The following is a 19202-nucleotide window of genomic DNA, read 5'->3' on the forward strand; positions in this document are numbered from 1 at the left end:
AACACAACCGTGTACAATGGAATTCCAAAAAATCAAAACATTGCGAAACTGAAAATTTTTATTCTGTAACGTGACAAACGATATCTCAAACCGTACCAGCACTGATATATTTTACATAATCGAAAGGACAGCAGCTCCTAACAGTTAATTATACATATCAACTTGCTACATAGTAGCGATTAATTGTTACTTGAGTGGAAACACTGACGCCAGAAATTATAAAACTCGAAAAACTGAAATTTTTTCATAAGGAATTAGAGGTTAATATTAAAAGCTATTATTAAAATAAAATTTTTATAGAAAATTATACTAAATTTAAAAAAAAAAAGAGTGTTTTGTAAGTTGCTAAAAGAAGAACAATGTTTAAAAGCAAAAAAGACATAGATCGGCACGTGCGAGGCCATTTAGCTAAGTTAAATGAAAATGAGGTAAAATTTTGAAATTGCATTTTTTAAAAAATGTTCATTGATCATGTTCGATAAAAACATGATATATATATGTACATAATATAATAAATATTTGCATATCAATATTTACTTTTAGTTTGTACCAAAATGCAATTTTTTTTCTTATTTCAGAAAAAATACCGAGGTTTTATAATTGCAAAACTTTATTTTAAAATAAATGAATATGCTATAGCTGCCAATTATGTGTCGGAATATCTTTCCGTTAACAAAAATAAAGCTCCGGCATATAATTTACTGGGGCAATGTTTAATGAAATTGAATAAAACTGATCAAGCTTTAGAATCTTTTCAAAAATCATTACAATTAGATCCCAAGCAACCAGACCTTCTAGTGGAAGTTTGCAAAATATTTTTGTCAAAAAACTCATTAGAAAATTCTGTGGCTGAATATTGGTGTAATTTGGCTGAATCTGAAAATGTTCAAGATATTTCAGTATTTACTCTTCGGTTGAAATTGTCGGAAAAAGAAAACTTAGGTGGGGATGTAATTGAAAATAGAATTTTATCACAAATTGTCAATAATCCAAATGATGTGGATTTGCGGATTCATTATGTCCAACAGCTTATTAAGCAAAGTAAAGTTGTTGAAGCCTTTAAGTATGTCCTGAATTTGGAAGTAGCCATGAATGATCAGTTTGTTCATTCCATGGAATGGTATAACAATATATCAATCCTGCTGCTAAAATTCAAAACTCTGGTTGATGTTTCCCATAATTGGGAGTTTTTCGTTTTACAAACAATTTCATTGGAGAAGCAGTTGTGTTTAAGTTTTAGAGGGAGTAGATCTCACATAAAAGAAAATTTAGCGGAAATTGAAAATGCTCTATTTGATTTTGATCAACATTTACATAAATTAGCTCAGGTAAAGCAATTTTTTTGTTGAAAAATAAAATAACACTTTTACTTTTCATAGGTGGTACAGGAGTTATGCAACAAAGAACTTGCAGCTAATTTTTTGAAACACTTTCAAGGACAGTTATGCCTCCACATCGCTTCATTTCTGTTTGAAATGGAAATTCACTCTGACGATAATTGGAAAGATACTTCGAAAAAGGTTTTTCCATTGCTCTTTTTTGCATATCATAATGAGCCCCTCAATCTACAACAGCAATGGATAGATAAATTAGAAGAAAATGATAAGAAGTTGGTAAATTTATTGCATAGTGAAGGAAACTTTAGGTGTTGTCAGGTACAAATTGTTTTTATTAAAACTTTAATTTAAATTTTCATTGTTATTCGAGTATTAATATTTGATTTTTTTAGGCTGGTCACACAATCTTGTCTTATGCAATTGCATTAACGTATACCGAATGTAAAACATCAGATAGAATCGAAGATGTGAGTGAAGATGCTGGGTTTGAAAATATAAGTTCAATTGATATTTTAAATGAAATAAAAGAATGCTGCTCAAAGAAAACCTGGCGTGTAAAAATTTATCGGGATATATTCAACGACAGTGAGAAAATTTTAAAAATATCAAAATCGTATTTTACAAGTTGTGACGAATTACTTGATCCAGTATTAGATTTCCCAACGGCTGTAAAGTTAGAAAACTATGAGGAAAAAGCTCAAAAATTTAAACCATATTCATTATCACATATGACATACCTGTGGCTTGATTCAGATTGCTCTAAGAAGAGTCTAAAAAATTTTTCAGAATGCAAAAACTTTTCAACAAATAACTTAAGTTGCTGTAGTGCTGAAACATTAAATACATTGGATATAGAAACTTTTTTATATGCTAGTGTAATACATGCGAAAAGGTCTATTGAGTTGAATATTAAGCGAGAAGGTGTATTTCAATTTAAAAATCAGCTACCAAATATATTACCATTTGCAAATATCCACGCTATTTTAAATACTGAAACCCAATCGAATTGGTGGAAGTTAGCTCATGATGCAGGCAAAGGTGTTGCAGATGGCAAATTAGCGGAAACACGTTCTTCTTTAAAATATGGAATTGAAGCTGTCCGGGGTATAAATGAACAAAAACTTGATTTAATTGTTATTTTAAAGTTGGCAAAAATTCTCTATGAACGGTCTGAGAAAACTCAAAAAATATCGGAAAAGAACTTCATTGAGTTAAGAGCATTCAACTTGTTCAAGTACTCCCTGCAGATTCTAAAAAAAAGAAGCAAAGGTAAGGTTTCAAGATATTTTTTTTAAACTTTCTTAAAATTAGTTTTTTTTTTCAGATTCATTGGAACCACAACAAATGCTTTTTTGTTACCCTTTAGGAAACTGTGTATCGAATAAAAAAATTCTTCATGCGTTAATTGAAGATGCTGTTCAATATGTAGTCAAATGGTATTTCAGAAAATCTGAATTTCAAAATTGCATAGAATTGTTGTCTGGCCTTAAAATACCACTTGCAAAGTATTATGTTTCAGAAGCATATAAAAATTTAGAAAAATTCGTGGAGTTAAGAAATCAAGAGGAGACACTTTCGGATTCTTATTTGGAAGATTGTTCTAATTCAGGAGACTGTCGCTTGTTAATCACAAATTCAGAAAGTAAACTAGTATCGCATAGAAATTATAATAAGAGCAAATTAGAAATTGAAAACTCAAGCGACACCAATGATCATGTAGATGTTGATAAAATTTTACCAGAAATAATCAATTCAGGTGTAACAAGCTTACATTCAAGCAAACAATATCAAAGAGAGGAAAAGCTTAATCCAAAAATATCTTCAATCGAAAATTTAGAAAATTTAATTAAAAGTATAAGTGAAACATTAAAAATAGTAAAAGATGAAGTTATTGATAACATAAGACCTACAGTTAACGAATTGAGAACGGACATCGCAGATTTAAAGGAAAAAATTAATATGATTGAAGAAAAACGAACATTGGAAAAGTCAGAAACGCTGGGTCCTGCTGATTTGAATGAATATTTGTTGGCAGCCGCTAGTTTACAAAGTGAAATTTATCCTCCTCAACAAACTCAGCCGTCATATCCAGTTCCAAATATTGAAAATATACATGAAACTCAGGCTACAAACCTACAACAACAAATTTTAAATACTTATAAGAATCCTTTATTTCATCCAAATTATATGCCAACAAACAATTTCCCACAATATTCATCCCCTTTACAACCCAAAACATGTCAAAATTCTTTTTACAGGGCTAATCAAATAAACCCAGCATGGACCTTAGGTAAGAGCTTTTGGAGAATTTCATATTTATATTGGAATGTTTCACTATTTTAATTTTTAATTTAAGCTAACCAACACCCTCAATATGATAGTTTAGGAACACATCCTTCAGGAAATCTTCACAATCCAGGTTTGGAAGTTCAAAAAATTAATGATTTTTTGAATTATTTAAATCAGAGCAGTGGGATCTATCCCCCCCAACCAAAATCGCCAAATGCTTTAAATGTTTCGACTATTCAGCAGCAGTCGCAGGCAGCTCAATGTGCTCCAGTTTTTAATTCTAATTTGTGGAGTGAAAATTTGTTCCATAATACGTCAATAGAAAAAGGACAACCAGAAGTTAGTGAAATTGGGAAAACATTTTCCACACCGTTTTTAAATACTTTAACTCCGACTACTTTAAATACTTCAATTGTCCCCTTATCACTTACTAACACATTCATATTTTCATCTCCCACAACTACAACTCCAACTTTAACAATCCCAACACCAATGCTAAGTTCTGCTTCATTAACGGCAAACATAAATGGTCCAATAAATAAAAGTATTACGTCACCTGTTAGCGAAACGGAAACTTCAAAAAGTACTATTCAGAATTCAAGTGAATATAAGGAAGATATTGAATATGATCCAAGGCCAGATTTTCAACCCATTATTCCGCTACCTGCTGAAATTACGGTCAGCACAGGTGAAGAGAATGAAGAAATACTCTTTAGCCATAAAGCGAAGCTATTTAGATTTATAGACAAAGAATGGAAAGAACGTGGATGTGGGGATATTAAAATTTTGAAGAATAACGACACCGGTAAAGGTAGGGTATTAATGCGTCGAGACATAACACATAAAATATGTGCTAACCACACAATAACCGGTGAGATAGATTTAGTTCAACCCTCATCAAAAAAAGATGAAAAATCTTATATTTGGGCCGCACATGATTACGCCGACGAGGAGCTTAAATTAGAAAAGTTTTGTGTCCGATTCAAGCAAGCTGAAACAGCACAGGAATTTTACAATACTTTCATTAAAGTGAGAGATGACGCGAAACAGAAAGAGAAGATTTCGTTATCTGATAATACAGCAGCAGCTAAAAGCTTTAACCTTGTAACTCAAACAAACACTGAAGGTAAATCGTTTGTTTAATAACTTTAGAATTTCATTTTTAAAAGTAAATCTCCTTACAGTTCCTTCGACCATAGATAAACAATCTCCATTCAAAGGCCTTAATTTAAGTAATCTGGCGACATCATCTACAAAGCCTTTCGAATTTTTGAATAAAACAGAAAATCCTATTTTTCCAAAAATTGGTTTAACAAACTCAAAGACCGGAGGGGTATTTGATAAAAGTTGCGAAGTTCAAAATGCAGATTCAAGTTTTGATCAATCTGCAACAGATCGTTTGGAAGATGATTACGTGCCCACAGCTGAATTTAAGCCGGTTATAGCTCTGCCAGATTTGGTGGACACGGAAACTGGTGAAGAGAATGAAGTTATTGTGTTTGAGCATAGGGCGAAGCTTTTGCGACATGACAAACAATCATCGGAGTGGAAGGAACGTGGCATTGGAAATATAAAAATTTTACAAGCGCGTGACAATCCCAATAAAGTTCGTTTAGTAATGCGACGCGAAAAAGTTCAAAAACTATGTTGCAATCAAAATATTCTTAAAGAAACTAAATTTATTTATCCTAAAAATGCTAAAACTAAGAATTCTTTAATATGGATTAACAAAGATTATTCAGAAAGGGAATTGAATACAGAAACGCTATCTTTAAGATTCAAAACTGAAGAAACTTGTAAACAATTTCTTGATACCATTCTTAAATTGCAACAAAATATGGAAGTTGAAAACCCTTCCGTTGAGACTGAAAAAACAGAAAATAATGCGACTGAAAGCAAAGCTAACGCTGTATGTACGCCAGATAATATGACTCAAAATAAAAGTAACGTGGCACTCACTGAAGGATTCGGCGACAAGTTCAAGCCGAAACTTGGTTCATGGTCGTGTAACAGCTGTTATGTACAAAATTCTACAGAAGTTTCATCTTGTGTTGCATGTAGCGCATCAAAGGAAGAAACAAAAGATGGAAGTTTAAGAGGATTTGGTGATAAATTCAAGCCGAAAGTTGGATCATGGTCGTGTAATACCTGTTGTGTACAAAATTCTGCAGATGTATCATCTTGCGTTGCATGTAGCACTCCAAAAGAGGAAATTAAAGATGGTACTTTAAAAGGATTTGGTGATAAATTCAAGCCGAAAGTTGGTTCATGGTCTTGTAAGAGTTGTTATGTACAAAACTCTGCAGATGTTTCATCTTGCGTAGCATGTAGCGCGCCGAAAGAAGAAATGAAGGATGGAATTTTGAAAGGAAATTTATTTGCACCATCCATCCAACCTTCAACATTTACATTTGGGTTTAATAATAATATTTTTAATGCTTCACAAAATACAACATCTAAATTTTCTTTTGGATTTGGATCAAATTTAGTTTCTACCAGTACCTCGAATCCATTTGATTTGAAATCTTCTGTGGCAAATTCGATTCCAACAACTCTAAATCTCACATCTGAAAATAAGATTGCATTAGATGATAAATTGGTTACAGTTAGAAATTCGGAAGAATTAGTACCAACAAGTACATGTGATGATACACTTTTGGGTAACAATTCTGATATAAACATTTTTAATTCAAATAATGTAGAAAAAGTTGATTCATCTTCTGAATCATGTAAAAATGATGAAAAAAGTTCCGATAAATCAGACAATTTTAACTTTGGAAAAAGTAAATTTAACTTTAATTTTGTTAAAACTAAAAGCCCTGGAAAAATGAAAGGACCTGTGAAATGTATTACGAAGATAGGAGATGATGCTGATGTTTCGGGTGAAGATGCCGAAGAAGACGATGCCGAAGAGGAAGAAAATAACGCCTATTTCACGCCATTAGTTCATTTGGAAAAAGTAACTTTAATTTAGATAAATGAAATCTTTATTGTAGCTTTAGTAATCATTTGTTTAAATATTTAGGTTGAAACGAAAACCGGGGAGGAAAATGAAGATGTTCTTTATTGTCATCGCGCAAAATTATATAGATTTGTCGACAAAGAATGGAAAGAACGCGGTTTGGGTGATGTAAAAATTTTGAAACATAAGCTGTCTAATAAACTAAGAGTAGTTATGCGTCGTGAGCAAATTCATAAAATTTGTCTTAATCACTTGCTGAACTCGGAAGTTGAATATAAAGCTAAAGATGACAAATCATGGTTGTTCGCTGTGAATGATTATAGCGAAGGCGAAATAGAATTTATGCAATGTTGTATAAGATTCAAAACTGAGGACGTTGCCAAAGAATTTATAGAAGAAATAAAAAATGCCGTATCAAAATATTCGGATTCACGAGAAAACGAAGGTAGTAAAATAATAAAAATTTCAAAAATAAAGTTTTACCGATTTTTTCGTTTTTCAATCTTAATTATATAACCTAGAAAACCCTAATGAATTAGTTACGCATCAAGGGGACCAAATAACTGATAGTTCTGATCAAAAAGAAAAATGTAAAGGTTGCCGCGGCTGCAGTCCAGATAGTTTCGTTTTCAAGGACTATAAAAATTTGGAATCTTCAGAACAAGAACGAGAGCCTCTACCTTTGCAAATGCCAACTCGCGAAATCGCTAAAGAGAAAAGCGCAGTTTTAAAGCAGAGCTCATTTGCAACACCGATATTACCGACAAAAAGTATTTTTAACGGCGAAAATTCAAAACCATTTAGTTTAAAAAGTATAGAAACTGGGAAGTCAATTTTTGAAAACGCAGGAAACATTTTTGAAAAAACATCTACAGTCTCTTCTTTTCCTTTTGATAATCCTTTCACGATGAGCTCGGTAGGAAATTTCAATTTTCTGACAGGTAAATTCAAAAATTTTCCTTTTTTTTAAATATGCGGCCAAATTGAATATCAATGCAAAGTTTTATAATATAATATAATCAAAAATCTTATTTTTCTATCAGCGTCTTCGATAAAAGAACCGTTGAGTGAAAACAATTCAAAGGAAATAATTCCACCTGATTCTAACACAAAACCCTTTAATGAAACGTCAGTTATTAAAAATTTTTCTTTTACTTCATTGTCAAATAAGGATAATAAATTGGAAGATAAGAACAATCCGATAAAAGATGATTTGAAAACCAAAACTGAAACTTTTATAAATAAAGAAAGCGGTACTTTTGTAACTAAAGAAAGCAGGAATCTTGTGGACTTCGCCAGTTTAGCAAAATCATCTGGGAGTCTTTTGGATTTCGCCAGTTTAGCTAAGTCCTCTGCAAATATTCCAGTAGAACCCAACGAAAATAAAATAAATGAATTTCAAGGTTTAACGCAGGTAACTTCGTTTGATAACTTTTTAAAACCTAAATTGAATAAGAGTGCTAATGATGAGCAAAAAGATGAATCAAACCGAACTGATGATGATAATAATTTCGATCCATATTACAAACCCATAATTGATTTACCAAAAGCGGTAGTTACTAGTACTGGGGAAGAGGAAGAAACAAAATTATTCGGAGAAAGAGCAACTCTTTTTAGATATGATAGCACTGACAAACAATGGAAGGAACGAGGTAAGTTTTTACTAAAATCATTTGTATTAAAAAAACAAAAGTTAGAAACAAAGGATAAAATACTCTTTTTTTACAAAATAATTTTTAAATTATTATAATACAATAGAAGTTTAATTTTCTTGCACGTTTTTTAAATACCCTGAGTGAAAATATAAATATTTATCTTTTGATTTCTTGTTATTAATTTGTATGCAATAAGGCGTTGGTGAAATTAAAATTTTACATCATCCAACAAAAGGGACCTACCGTATTATATTGAGAAGAGAACAAGTACATAAATTGGTTTTGAATCACACAATACCTAAGTATTTTGCTTTAAATGAAATGACCAACAGCGTGAAGTCGTTTTGTTGGAGTGCCATAAATTATGCTGATGAAAATCCACAATTAGAAAAATTGGCAATAAGGTTCAAAAATACTGATTTGGCAAAGAAATTTCAACAAAAAATTAATGAATGTTTGGCCCAATTGGAGACTCAAGATGATTAAGCGCAAAATTTGGTATTGAAATAATAAAAATTCGTTGTATTGAAAAAATGAAAGGTGTCACCAAAATGAAATACAATTAATTACTTTTATATTTTTAAAATAAACGTAAAGTGTTTAAAATGCGTAAATGCCTTTCTATTTTTTTATAAATAAATATAAAATATTTAAAGACGCAATGTGAGTAAGTAATAAAAGTAAGTTAAGTAAATGCATGTAAGTTATTTATTAAAAATTATTTGAAATCACAAGACGTACTCCTTGCATATATGTACATATGTATGTAAACAGCAATTAGAAAAAATATCATTTTTCCTGGTAATTTGAAGATTTTTTGACCCTGGTCTGTTATTTTTTTAAATAAATGGAATTTTATCAATAAAGGTATTGGTTTCAAGTTCTGCTTTGTATTTAAGTTGTGGTAATTGGCTTTTTTTTAACGCAGTTAATACATTTTTCGCATTTTCGTCCAAATTAGAATGTCTTGCGCGAATATGTTTATCACAGTCACCCCGTTGTCTAAAATTTTTCGTACAGTATAGACAACTATATGGTTTCTCTCCCGTATGAATTCTTTGATGATTCTGAGAAATTAAAAAAACCATACATACATAAACATAAAACTAAAAATATTACTCAAATTAAATATTTAATACTAAAAAAGTAAAAATTCGATAAATAAAATATTAATAAAGTAAAAACCTTCAAAGCATCGGCCCTGTAAAATCTTTTGCCACATTCTTCACAAGCATATCGTCGGTCACCACGATGAATCAAACGATGCTGATAATACACACTGCCAGTTAAAAATCTCTTTCCACATACTTGACACTGGTACGGTCTCTCTCCAGTGTGGCATTTCCTTATATGATCATTTAAATCAGGACGAATTGTAAAAGTTCTGTTACAATTCGGTTCCTGACATGCGAAAGGCTTAACACCTCGGTGAAAACGCAAATGTTGCCATAAATGTGAAGATTGTGTATACGATTTACCACATATATCACATAAGTACTGACGAAATTTTTGGCTAATAATTCCAAAGTTATTTCCTTGAAGAATATTAGCACCTTTTTTTTCAATTAGTTTTCTCAAATGCTTTTCCTCTCTATGAATTACTAATTGTTCAATTTTTTCAAAAATGAATCCACAATATTCACATCCAACCTGCAAAACCTTTAATCGATGATTTCGCCGCGGGAAAAAGTGCAGTGCTGTATATCTAAAAAAAATTCAAATACATACATATATAATATGCATGTTTGTATGAACATATAAATGTACGTATATTTAGAACAGTATTTTATTTTATTAAAACATTTAATTTAAAGTCTGGAACACTCACCTATGATCTGTCAATTGTTCTAAACTAGAAAATTTGTTTTCACAAACATTACAAGCATAGAAACGTTTTATTGTAAGGTTTTCTCGTACAAGTTCCCTGGCAAATACGCATTCGGCTTGCCAATGTAAAAAAATTTCTTTGGATGTTTGGACTTTAATTTCGCAAGAAATGCACTCAAAACCAGAGTTGGGATCATGATATGCTGAATGCAAAAGAAGATGGGAACAATCCGAAAAAATAAATTCACAGAACTCGCACTGGAGAACGTCATTCATTATAAGAACTTCAAAAAATTTTCCTTCTTTGAAAATATTATCTGCTTTTAAATGCTGAATAAAATATGTACGTAAGTAAAAGCATATATTCATTGAGTAAAATATTTACATAATATATTAAATAAGTATATTTGATTGTAAATTTACTTTTTGGTTTTCGATGTTGATTAAAACATTTACAAATTCCTCAGATAATTCATTGTGTGTGAAATCTTCTGAAAAATTCTCATATTCGTCCAATGTTTTATTTTCTTGGTGATCATTAAAAAGATGATCCGTAGCGTCTTTTGTCTTAAAGAATAATCTTCCGCATACTAGACATTTGATCATCACTCTCAATTGATTTGTTTTCGAACACATATTGGAGTTAGTTGAAGGTATTAAATCCATTGCATGTTTTTCTATATGCCTAGCTAAACCAGAAGCGTGGACAAATTTTCTTTCGCAAAGAGTACATTCGTGTTGAATTCGTGGTTTCTTTTCGATTGAATCAATTAAATCAATTTTAAGTTCATCCTTCAACAATTTTCTTATTTTTTCAATGTTTTCTCGTAGTAAACGTATGCATGGTGGATCATTTGGTAATTTTTCTTTATTTTGTCGACATAAACGCTCCCTTAATTTTTTATTTGAAGAATGAAAAAGTGATGAAGTTGGAAAAATTTCTGTATTTGAAAGATTTGAAGATATTAGAATTTTATCCCAATTATTGTCACATATGTGGTAATTAAATGAATTTTCTAAAAAAATTTGCGAACATTTCATGCATTTTATAAAATTTATATTTTTTGTAAAATCTTGTCTTAATAATTGTAAATTTCTGTTGTCATAATTTTCTTTATTTTCTTTTACAATAACGTAATCTAAAATTAAAATCAAATTACGGTTGTCTTTACCATTGCATGTTCATAAATTCTTATATTTTAAAAAAATATATAAGAGCGCATATTTACCTTTTTGGCCAGCGTCAGTAAATGGCATCCAAATTTCAAAATACCTTTGCGGTTCTTGAGTATAAAAAATGGATTTTTCATAATTAAAAATGTTTTTCATACAATTAACAGAGAAATCACAATTTTCTATAAGTTTTGGATTTTTAGGAACATCAAATTGATTAAGGAAACTAAGACTTTCTTGATTCTTAATTTCCGCTTCATGCTTAATATCTTTAAAAGTTAAATCTTTGTCTTGATTTTTTTCATCTGGAATTAAATTTGGTTCTATTTCCGTTTTTGAATCATTGGTTAAAATATTTATTCTTTTATTCTCAACTTCTTGTGATTGACTAGTATTATTTTCATTTGAATTTGGAATATTGTGGGTATTTAAATCGGAAGATTTATTAATATTATTGTTTATAATCATACAGTTAAAATCTTTTAATTGAGAAAAAACATTTTCAGTTAACCATATTTCGTCTGAATCACGAAACTCCTCAGAAGTGAAATTCATTTTAAGTTTTTTTTAACTTTTCTTAATAGCTGACAAACCGAAAATGTGCTTAATTTTTTAAAAACGAAATTTTTCTTTTCTCGGTTACCTTGGTAACCATTTAAACATTAAAGTCATTGTGAACTTAAATTTCTAGTATTTGTAATGGCGATTAACAGCTTATAAATTATGATTAAATCTTTTAATTAAAAAAAGATTGGAAATTTCATATACATACAGATATACATATGTAATAAACTAATACTTATAAGATATTAGAAACTAAATTAAACCTATTGAGGAATATTATGAAAGGAAATTATGTAGTTTTCACAATTTTGTTATATTTTATTATATCTATTATAATAAATAAGATATTTTGTTATATTTATAATTAGTAGTTCTTACATAAGCTATGTAAAAAATTACAATAACTTTATTTACAATATTGCTTTGAATTTTAATCTGCCTTCCTATAACATTATAGATAGTATGTTCTTGTAGTCTTATTGTAGGCACGCATCATTGGTTTTTTTCCGATATTATTTTGTATTTCATTAAATCACTAGAATTAAGCGATATGTTTAAGTATGTATAATTGCTTAAAATTTTTAATATTTTACTACCTAGTCCAAGCGAAAATATTTATGTATGCGATTGCTGAAAATATACATATACACACATTATATTTGATTTTTGTTATAATCTAAGATTTATATCTTACCTCTGGACAATGTGTATGCATATTTTACTTCAAATAAAGCAATCAAATTATATGACATGTATAAATTAATTATTAATTAAGTTTAATTACCGCAATATAATAATTTTTGTCTGCAAATATTTATACGTAATAAAAAATCAATTCCTTTGTAAGCTCATTTTTATGGAAAGTGTTATGATAGCCTTTCGTTCTTTTAGTTTTTCGATAACCAAATTTTTTTCTATGGTGTTTATCGAAAGACGTATTTCTTTTCATTATTCGATGTTGATTATATTCTTGAGTTGAATTTCTACAAATTTTAACTTCTAACTTATTAACAAGTCTTCTTTGTTTGTCATTTTTCCTGTTTTTTAGTTTACAATCAGACACAAAAGAATATGGCAACTTGTAAATGTAAAAATAAAATATTTGTTTCTTTCTTAAAATTTTATTGAAACATTTAATTTTCAATAATTTCTGTTTATTATTTTTAATATTCTTTAAAATTTCATTAAAAGGAGAGCAAGTTAAAAATTCAGAATAAATTTTATACAAATTAATCAAATATTTGTAATTCATTGCATTCTCATTGAAACAAATAGAGTGTTGCTCATTACATTTGAAACATATTATTGTTTTAAAATCACTTACATAATTTAAAGAATTATTTAATATAAATTTAATATTTTTCCTTAAAAATTCAATATTGTATTTTTTGTTTGTTGATTTTGATATAACAAAATTTAAAAATAACATATAAACACATATAATAAGTATTTTAAATTTGGAATTTTTTTTCATGATATTAATATAAATAAATTATTTAAAATTTAAAAAGTCTTATACATTTAATAATTAATTTTATAATTTGTGTACTTAAGAGTACTATTTTAATCGATCTACTAAAAAATTTTCACTTCGTTGATTTGTTTTTATATAAAATTTGTAATTGAAAATTAACGCTAGCCTATTTAATCTATCTGCATTTTTTTAATTTGAAATTTAACTAAATGAAAATCGAAAATTGTTTTATGGTTATGAATTCCATAGCTTAGTGCTAATAGGTAATTTCCAAAATTTTAATGTACTAATACATAAAGTACTTGATATTTTTATATCAAAATTAATTAAATTTAAAGTCGAAAAATTAACACCTTATACTTGATGCTATGACTTAAATTGTTAAAATATTAATTTCGAATAGTTGATTTTAAATTTATTATACTATTCTAAGGTATATTTGTGCTGATTCTTACATATGTCAATAACATTAATTCAAACTAAATATCATAGATTATTTTATTTTGAAATTACCTCAGGTCCAAAATGCAGTATTAATGTAGTACAATTTAAAATCTTAACTGCTATATGAGAATCAAACAAAAAATTAGAGAAAATCGAAATGGGAGTTACAGTTTTAGAAATTTTATCATTCACAATTTTTCATTATAATTAAGCAAATTTGTTCTGCATGTTTTTTTTTATTATTTGTCAAAACAAATGATAAAAGAAAATATTTTCTTTTTCTCATTTTCTTTCACTTTTCTTAAAAAAGCAAGAAACAAAATTACATTCATGATTTATTTAAAGACACCTTTAATGCTTTTTTTCATAAAACATTTATTATATTGATTTTTTAAATATTTAATAAAAAAATCAAGTTTTAAGAATATAGCAGGAAGAGTGCATAATTAAGCAGTGACACAACAGGCGTGCCATACATTGACGGTTTTTTTAAATTTGAAGTTTAAATTGAATACTAAATTCAAATGAAAAATAATAATGTTCATGTACTTTACGTATTTACATTTATGGTTCACCCAAATAAATAATATATGTATGTGTACATAATTTGTGCAGAACAATTATTGTACATTTCAAGTTTCAAAAGTCTGGAAAAATTTTACAGTAGAAATAAGTAAAAAAATTTTTTTGGTTGAATTCATTTAAATTAAAAATATAAAAAGTTAATATGTATGTATGTATGTGAATAAGTGAAGTAATGGACGCGAATTGTAAATTTAAACTAATATGTATGTAAATAAAGGAAGGAAATTAACTAACATATAAAAAATGGTTACGGAATAATCAAATCGGCAATCAAAGAATGAAAGAAGAAAGTGGTCGAAAAATTTGCAAACCGCATAAACTAATTTTTTATAACTTTCGGAAATAAATCCAAATACTTCAAATCTTTAGTATTTACAAAATACAGTGGAAATTTGTTATTGTAAATATTCAAAGAATTTTCAAAAAAAAATAACTTTATAGTTATTATTGGCTTGCATTACTTATAATTATTGGTACAATTGGTAAATTTTAACTTTATAGAAATCCAAATATGATTTGTATTCATATACACACCCGGTTACAAGCAAAACTTAAGACTACTGAATAAAAATTATGTTTGTATGAAAATCACAAAATATATTTCTTTTCACATAACATTATATTTATATTTGTATACACATACATATATACTTTTGTACATTTTTGGAAATAATTTCAAAGTATTTTTTTTTTCACTAATAATATTAAGATTTTTTTATTTTACTTAATTTAAATAAAACTCATCATAACTTAAGGTATCAAAGACCTGTGTTAAAATATTTGTTACAACATCTGCTAAAGCTGTATTAACATTTGGAGCGAGTTCTTCCCATACATCAGACCAATTTTCATTCAAAAATCTATTCATATTTTCACCTAACAATTTATCACCGTTAAATAAGTTATCCAATCGTGTCTCAATCCTTAAAATTGAAACAAAAAAAAAATTAATAAATATTTTATTTTCCAAAAAAAAAAATTAATTTAAATATTAAAGATATATGTATGTATGTATGCATAAGAATTTAATACTACACTGTCAATGTCAAATTATACCTAAAACAAAAAAAAAAAGAGAAGTAAAATTAAATATTTTACATAAAACTTACTTAGCAGGTTGTAAAAGAAGTTTTACTTTGACCTTATCCAAATATTTTTTTCCATTCTTAACATTTACTGTTGGTTTAAATTTAACTGATACTTTAACATTTAAACCAACAATATTTGCATCACCTTCACCTTGTATTGGTAATATTAATATTCTACCATTTGCAACATATTTTGCTTTTAATTCAAATCTTGGTATTAAACCATAAAATTCAAATTTACTTGTCGAAGGATCAGCTTCAAAACCAACTATTTTATCAACAATCGCTTTAGATAAACCACGAAATTCTACATCATTAAATATTAGATCTAAACCAAGAGAACTACCTTGATTTCTATCTGATATAACAAGTTTTTTAACATTATATGGTTCTAATACTGGTAAATTTAATTCTTTATTTCCATTTCCAGCATTATGTATAATTTCATTCATAGTTGATATTATACAAGAATCATCACCGATTTGACATTGTTTAATATTGGAAGCTATATAATTAAATAAAATAATAATAATAATATTAATAATAATTAATTTTGAATATTATAAAAATAATAATATTAAAATTTAATAAATAAAAATAATAATTTAAATATACTTACGAAAACCAGAAACATATTCAATACAAAATATTCCACAAAATACGGAAAGAAAAGTGACGTAATAATAAAAATCTTTCATTCTAACAATCAGAATCTTAAACCAAAAATATATGAAGTGTTTATTTTGCTTTCTGTGATATATTTCAGAGAGAAACCTATTTATATTCCAATAAATAAAACTCCAAAAAATATAGTTTTTGACTAGTTTCCGTTTTTAGTGGAAACTTATATAAATTTTTTTTTTCGAAAATTTTGAATTAAACTCATAAGATCATATAATGAAAAACGAGCACATATGTATGTGTTTCGTAACAAGAATATTATAAATGTTTTATCTTAAGTGGTTTTTATACTTCTGCTTAAAAAAATAAATAAATTATAAATTCAAAAATTCTATTTAAATTTCGATATCGTAATTTTTTATTTACTTTTAAATTGAAATTAAAGTATCAATAATATATTATGATGAAATTATAATTTTGACAAATACAATCACCATTAATCTTCACATTAATAGGTGGTTTAGGAAAAAATAATGAATTCAATCCATTAATCTCATTGCATTAAGAATATAATACTTTAGTTTCTTTAACGTTTATATGCGTCAGTGCACATAATGTTTTTATTTTGTATTTAATAAAAAATATGTAAATTTTTTTTAAACATTTGTAATCACTTAAATTTTTTGATATTTTGTTAGTTTTTGTTTTTTAGCATCTTTTACATTTACAGGATCGAAGAATATATTTTTCTGCTTTAATTAATTTTGGGATTGCTTTGATGAGTAAAACTGTCATCATTGAAGTGAACAACCAAAGTTACAGATGAGGATTTTTTGATATTAGAGAAAAAATAAATGCTTTCGAAATATGCTCAACCATTGAACGAACCTATATAATTTAATAAGTTTAATAAATTCAGAATCAAGTTGGTAAGCCGATATGAGGTGTGCTGGCCAAGATATTACAAATTTAAAAAAAAATATATATTTTCCCTAAATGAAAAGTGCAATTTCTGTTATATTTTTGCATATATATACATATGTTATAATGCCATAGTCCAAATATTCACAATTCTAGAGTAAAATTCTGGAACTAATAAAACAATATTAATGTCGAAGTCTTTCAACCTTATTTCGTTTAAAAAAAAATTATTAATTTCAAAAATTCAAAAAAAAAAAATTAAAATGACAATAAAAAACCTCTTTTTTTCGTTGCATACCTTTACATACATGTATATGGATATGTGTATGCATTCACAATTGACCAGGTAAGAATTTAATATTATAATAAAAAAAAAAGAAAAAAAAATCAATAAATATCTTAAAAATCTTGTTGTTCCGCTTTATTAATAATAATTAGCCGGTATTTTTTTTCTTAAAAATCATCTTCCATTTATATCTGTCTCCTGTGCTATAATACAACAATAACCACAAAGATCGATTATTATGTAAACTAATAAAAACCACTTGCAACTGCTATACATATATATATATATATATATCGTATGTATGTATGTAAATTCATACATACGTAAAAAATTTACTATTATTTGGTAAACTTCTAAAAAAAGTAAATTTATACAGGGTGATATACAAATATTTAACCAAAAGTTTAATTTTTTATGTAGTGCAAGTAGAATATTTAACTTTCATGTTCTTTTATAAATTAAATTTTGGAAGAGCAAAACAAAGTATTGCTTACAAAATTTTGATTATTGTCTATTGATGAAATTACAATTGTGCTTAAAAAACACATAGAAAGTTTTGCTTTACATTTTATGAATATTCATCAAAGTCTTGTCATTATAGTTGCTACAGAAAAATCTAGTTGACTTTGTTAACACACCTAGCTTGATATTAGTATTTACGCTTATTAAATTTTATCAATAAAGATTTAGCTACATAGTTGTTATTCTTACTTAACTTAAGATGAAAACTTTATATTCATTATTTTTTTTTTTCTAAACACCCCATTAATGTGCTACCAATTATCTTCATTTCTTCTCAATAAAATTTTAATTGATTTTTTTTATTAAGGAAAACGTAATGCAGTTATTTCTGTAAGATTACAAAAATATTCATTTATACCCTTATATATATTCATATAAGTAAATACATATAATATGTAAATATATGTATATACGGGATATAAAATAAAAATTCTTAAAACAAGTAAGATTGATTATTTTTAAACAAAAATAGCATTTTTATGTAAAACAAGTATTTTTATAGTTGGGACCAACAACACAATAAATGATAAAAAATTTTTTGTGTTATGCAAAATATTTTACAAAAATACTAAAATCTGTCAGCATCAACAAGTTATTAACAATAATGTTGCTATTATTTTCTATATTGAGTTCTTTTCGTCTCATAAGAAGTTCTTTAGACAACATGTTAATTTGTTGCGTTTACAATTCAGTTTACAGGTTATGTAACTGCAGGCGAGCATTATGTAATTTTACTGCGATTTTGAACTTATGTTTTATGTTGTTAGATCATAAGAATTTTTATTAATTTTTTCATATAATTTTAAGAATTTTTTTTAGAACAAAAATTTTCTGCTTATTTTAATTATGGATGTAACAAACGCAACAAATTTAAAACCTGATTTTTAAAATTCCATTAAGTAAAATATATGACTGCGACTTGTACCAACATGCCTAATAGCAATCTTAACAGTTATGATTTGCAATTCTTATAATTTGAAAAAGTCATAATCAATACCCATACATTTACAAAAACCCATAATTTTGTATTATTTTTTTTTCGAAGAAGAATATTGTAATTTGAACAATTAAATAATTTCAAACAACAGCCTCCCGCTCCTATTTGCTTATTTAATTTAGTTTGAATTCAATATTATTATAATATGTATGTATATAAAATAATGACATATCCGTGTATACCATCCAAAATTATGTAAATTCAAATTAAAAAAAAAAAAATTAAAATATTAAAATTATTAGCCAAAAAACAGAAAGAGGAATTAGTATATTAGGATTTTGGATATTCAAGTGAAAAATATGACCAAAGGCGTGTGACATCTAATTTATAATAATATATTCTTTTATGAAATTTAACAGGTATGCCAATAATTAAAATAAATATTAAAAATAACTTTAACCAAAAATTTACAATCAACACCATTTAAAATGGTTAACTATGCTGTATATGTACATTT

The 19202-nt window shown here is 27.2% G+C and overlaps 3 protein-coding genes across 3 annotated transcripts; 1 reads left to right on the forward strand and 2 right to left on the reverse strand.

Annotated features, from left to right (window-relative positions):
- Positions 1-210: 210 nt before the first annotated feature.
- Positions 211-8857, forward strand: LOC129607234 (E3 SUMO-protein ligase RanBP2). Its single transcript, XM_055518070.1, has 11 exons — positions 211-428; positions 579-1328; positions 1380-1655; positions 1730-2606; positions 2662-3627; positions 3694-4752; positions 4811-6585; positions 6652-7033; positions 7110-7529; positions 7632-8240; positions 8440-8857. Exons 1-11 carry the CDS (start codon positions 360-362, stop codon positions 8727-8729), a joined length of 7473 nt encoding a protein of 2490 aa, XP_055374045.1. The 5' UTR covers positions 211-359; the 3' UTR covers positions 8730-8857.
- Positions 8858-9082: 225 nt separating this feature from the next.
- LOC129607496 (testis-specific zinc finger protein topi-like) lies at positions 9083-11798 on the reverse strand. The gene is made up of 6 exons (XM_055518525.1): positions 11721-11798; positions 11300-11504; positions 10494-11086; positions 10072-10400; positions 9429-9948; positions 9083-9310 (listed from the first exon to the last, which is right to left on the reverse strand). The coding sequence occupies exons 1-6, from the start codon at positions 11796-11798 to the stop codon at positions 9083-9085; spliced, it is 1953 nt and encodes a 650-aa protein (XP_055374500.1).
- A 3101-nt stretch (positions 11799-14899) lies between these two features.
- Positions 14900-16139, reverse strand: LOC129607535 (protein takeout-like). The gene is made up of 3 exons (XM_055518567.1): positions 16018-16139; positions 15420-15903; positions 14900-15233 (listed from the first exon to the last, which is right to left on the reverse strand). Exons 1-3 carry the CDS (start codon positions 16094-16096, stop codon positions 15035-15037), a joined length of 762 nt encoding a protein of 253 aa, XP_055374542.1. The 5' UTR covers positions 16097-16139; the 3' UTR covers positions 14900-15034.
- Between the last annotated feature and the right edge of the window lie 3063 nt (positions 16140-19202).

The sequence above is a fragment of the Condylostylus longicornis genome, unplaced genomic scaffold (assembly GCF_029603195.1).
Source record: "Condylostylus longicornis isolate FDR11 unplaced genomic scaffold, ASM2960319v2 ptg000027l, whole genome shotgun sequence".
In the NCBI taxonomy this organism is placed as follows: domain Eukaryota; kingdom Metazoa; phylum Arthropoda; class Insecta; order Diptera; family Dolichopodidae; genus Condylostylus; species Condylostylus longicornis.

Coding starts and splice junctions, on each gene's coding strand:
- LOC129607234 (XM_055518070.1), top strand. CDS start 360: ATGTTTAAAAGCAAAAAAGACATAGATCGGCACGTGCGAGGCCATTTA. Junction 1,329..1,379: donor ATTTACATAAATTAGCTCAG/GTAAAGCAATTT, acceptor TACTTTTCATAG/GTGGTACAGGAGTTATGCAA. Junction 6,586..6,651: donor CATTAGTTCATTTGGAAAAA/GTAACTTTAATT, acceptor TTAAATATTTAG/GTTGAAACGAAAACCGGGGA.
- LOC129607496 (XM_055518525.1), bottom strand. CDS start 11,798: ATGAATTTCACTTCTGAGGAGTTTCGTGATTCAGACGAAATATGGTTA. Junction 11,505..11,720: donor TTTTTTCTCAATTAAAAGAT/TTTAACTGTATG, acceptor AAAGATATTAAG/CATGAAGCGGAAATTAAGAA. Junction 9,949..10,071: donor GAACAATTGACAGATCATAG/GTGAGTGTTCCA, acceptor AATTTTTTTTAG/ATATACAGCACTGCACTTTT.
- LOC129607535 (XM_055518567.1), bottom strand. CDS start 16,096: ATGAAAGATTTTTATTATTACGTCACTTTTCTTTCCGTATTTTGTGGA. Junction 15,904..16,017: donor TGAATATGTTTCTGGTTTTC/GTAAGTATATTT, acceptor TTAATTATATAG/CTTCCAATATTAAACAATGT. Junction 15,234..15,419: donor CTTCTTTTACAACCTGCTAA/GTAAGTTTTATG, acceptor TTCAATTTTAAG/GATTGAGACACGATTGGATA.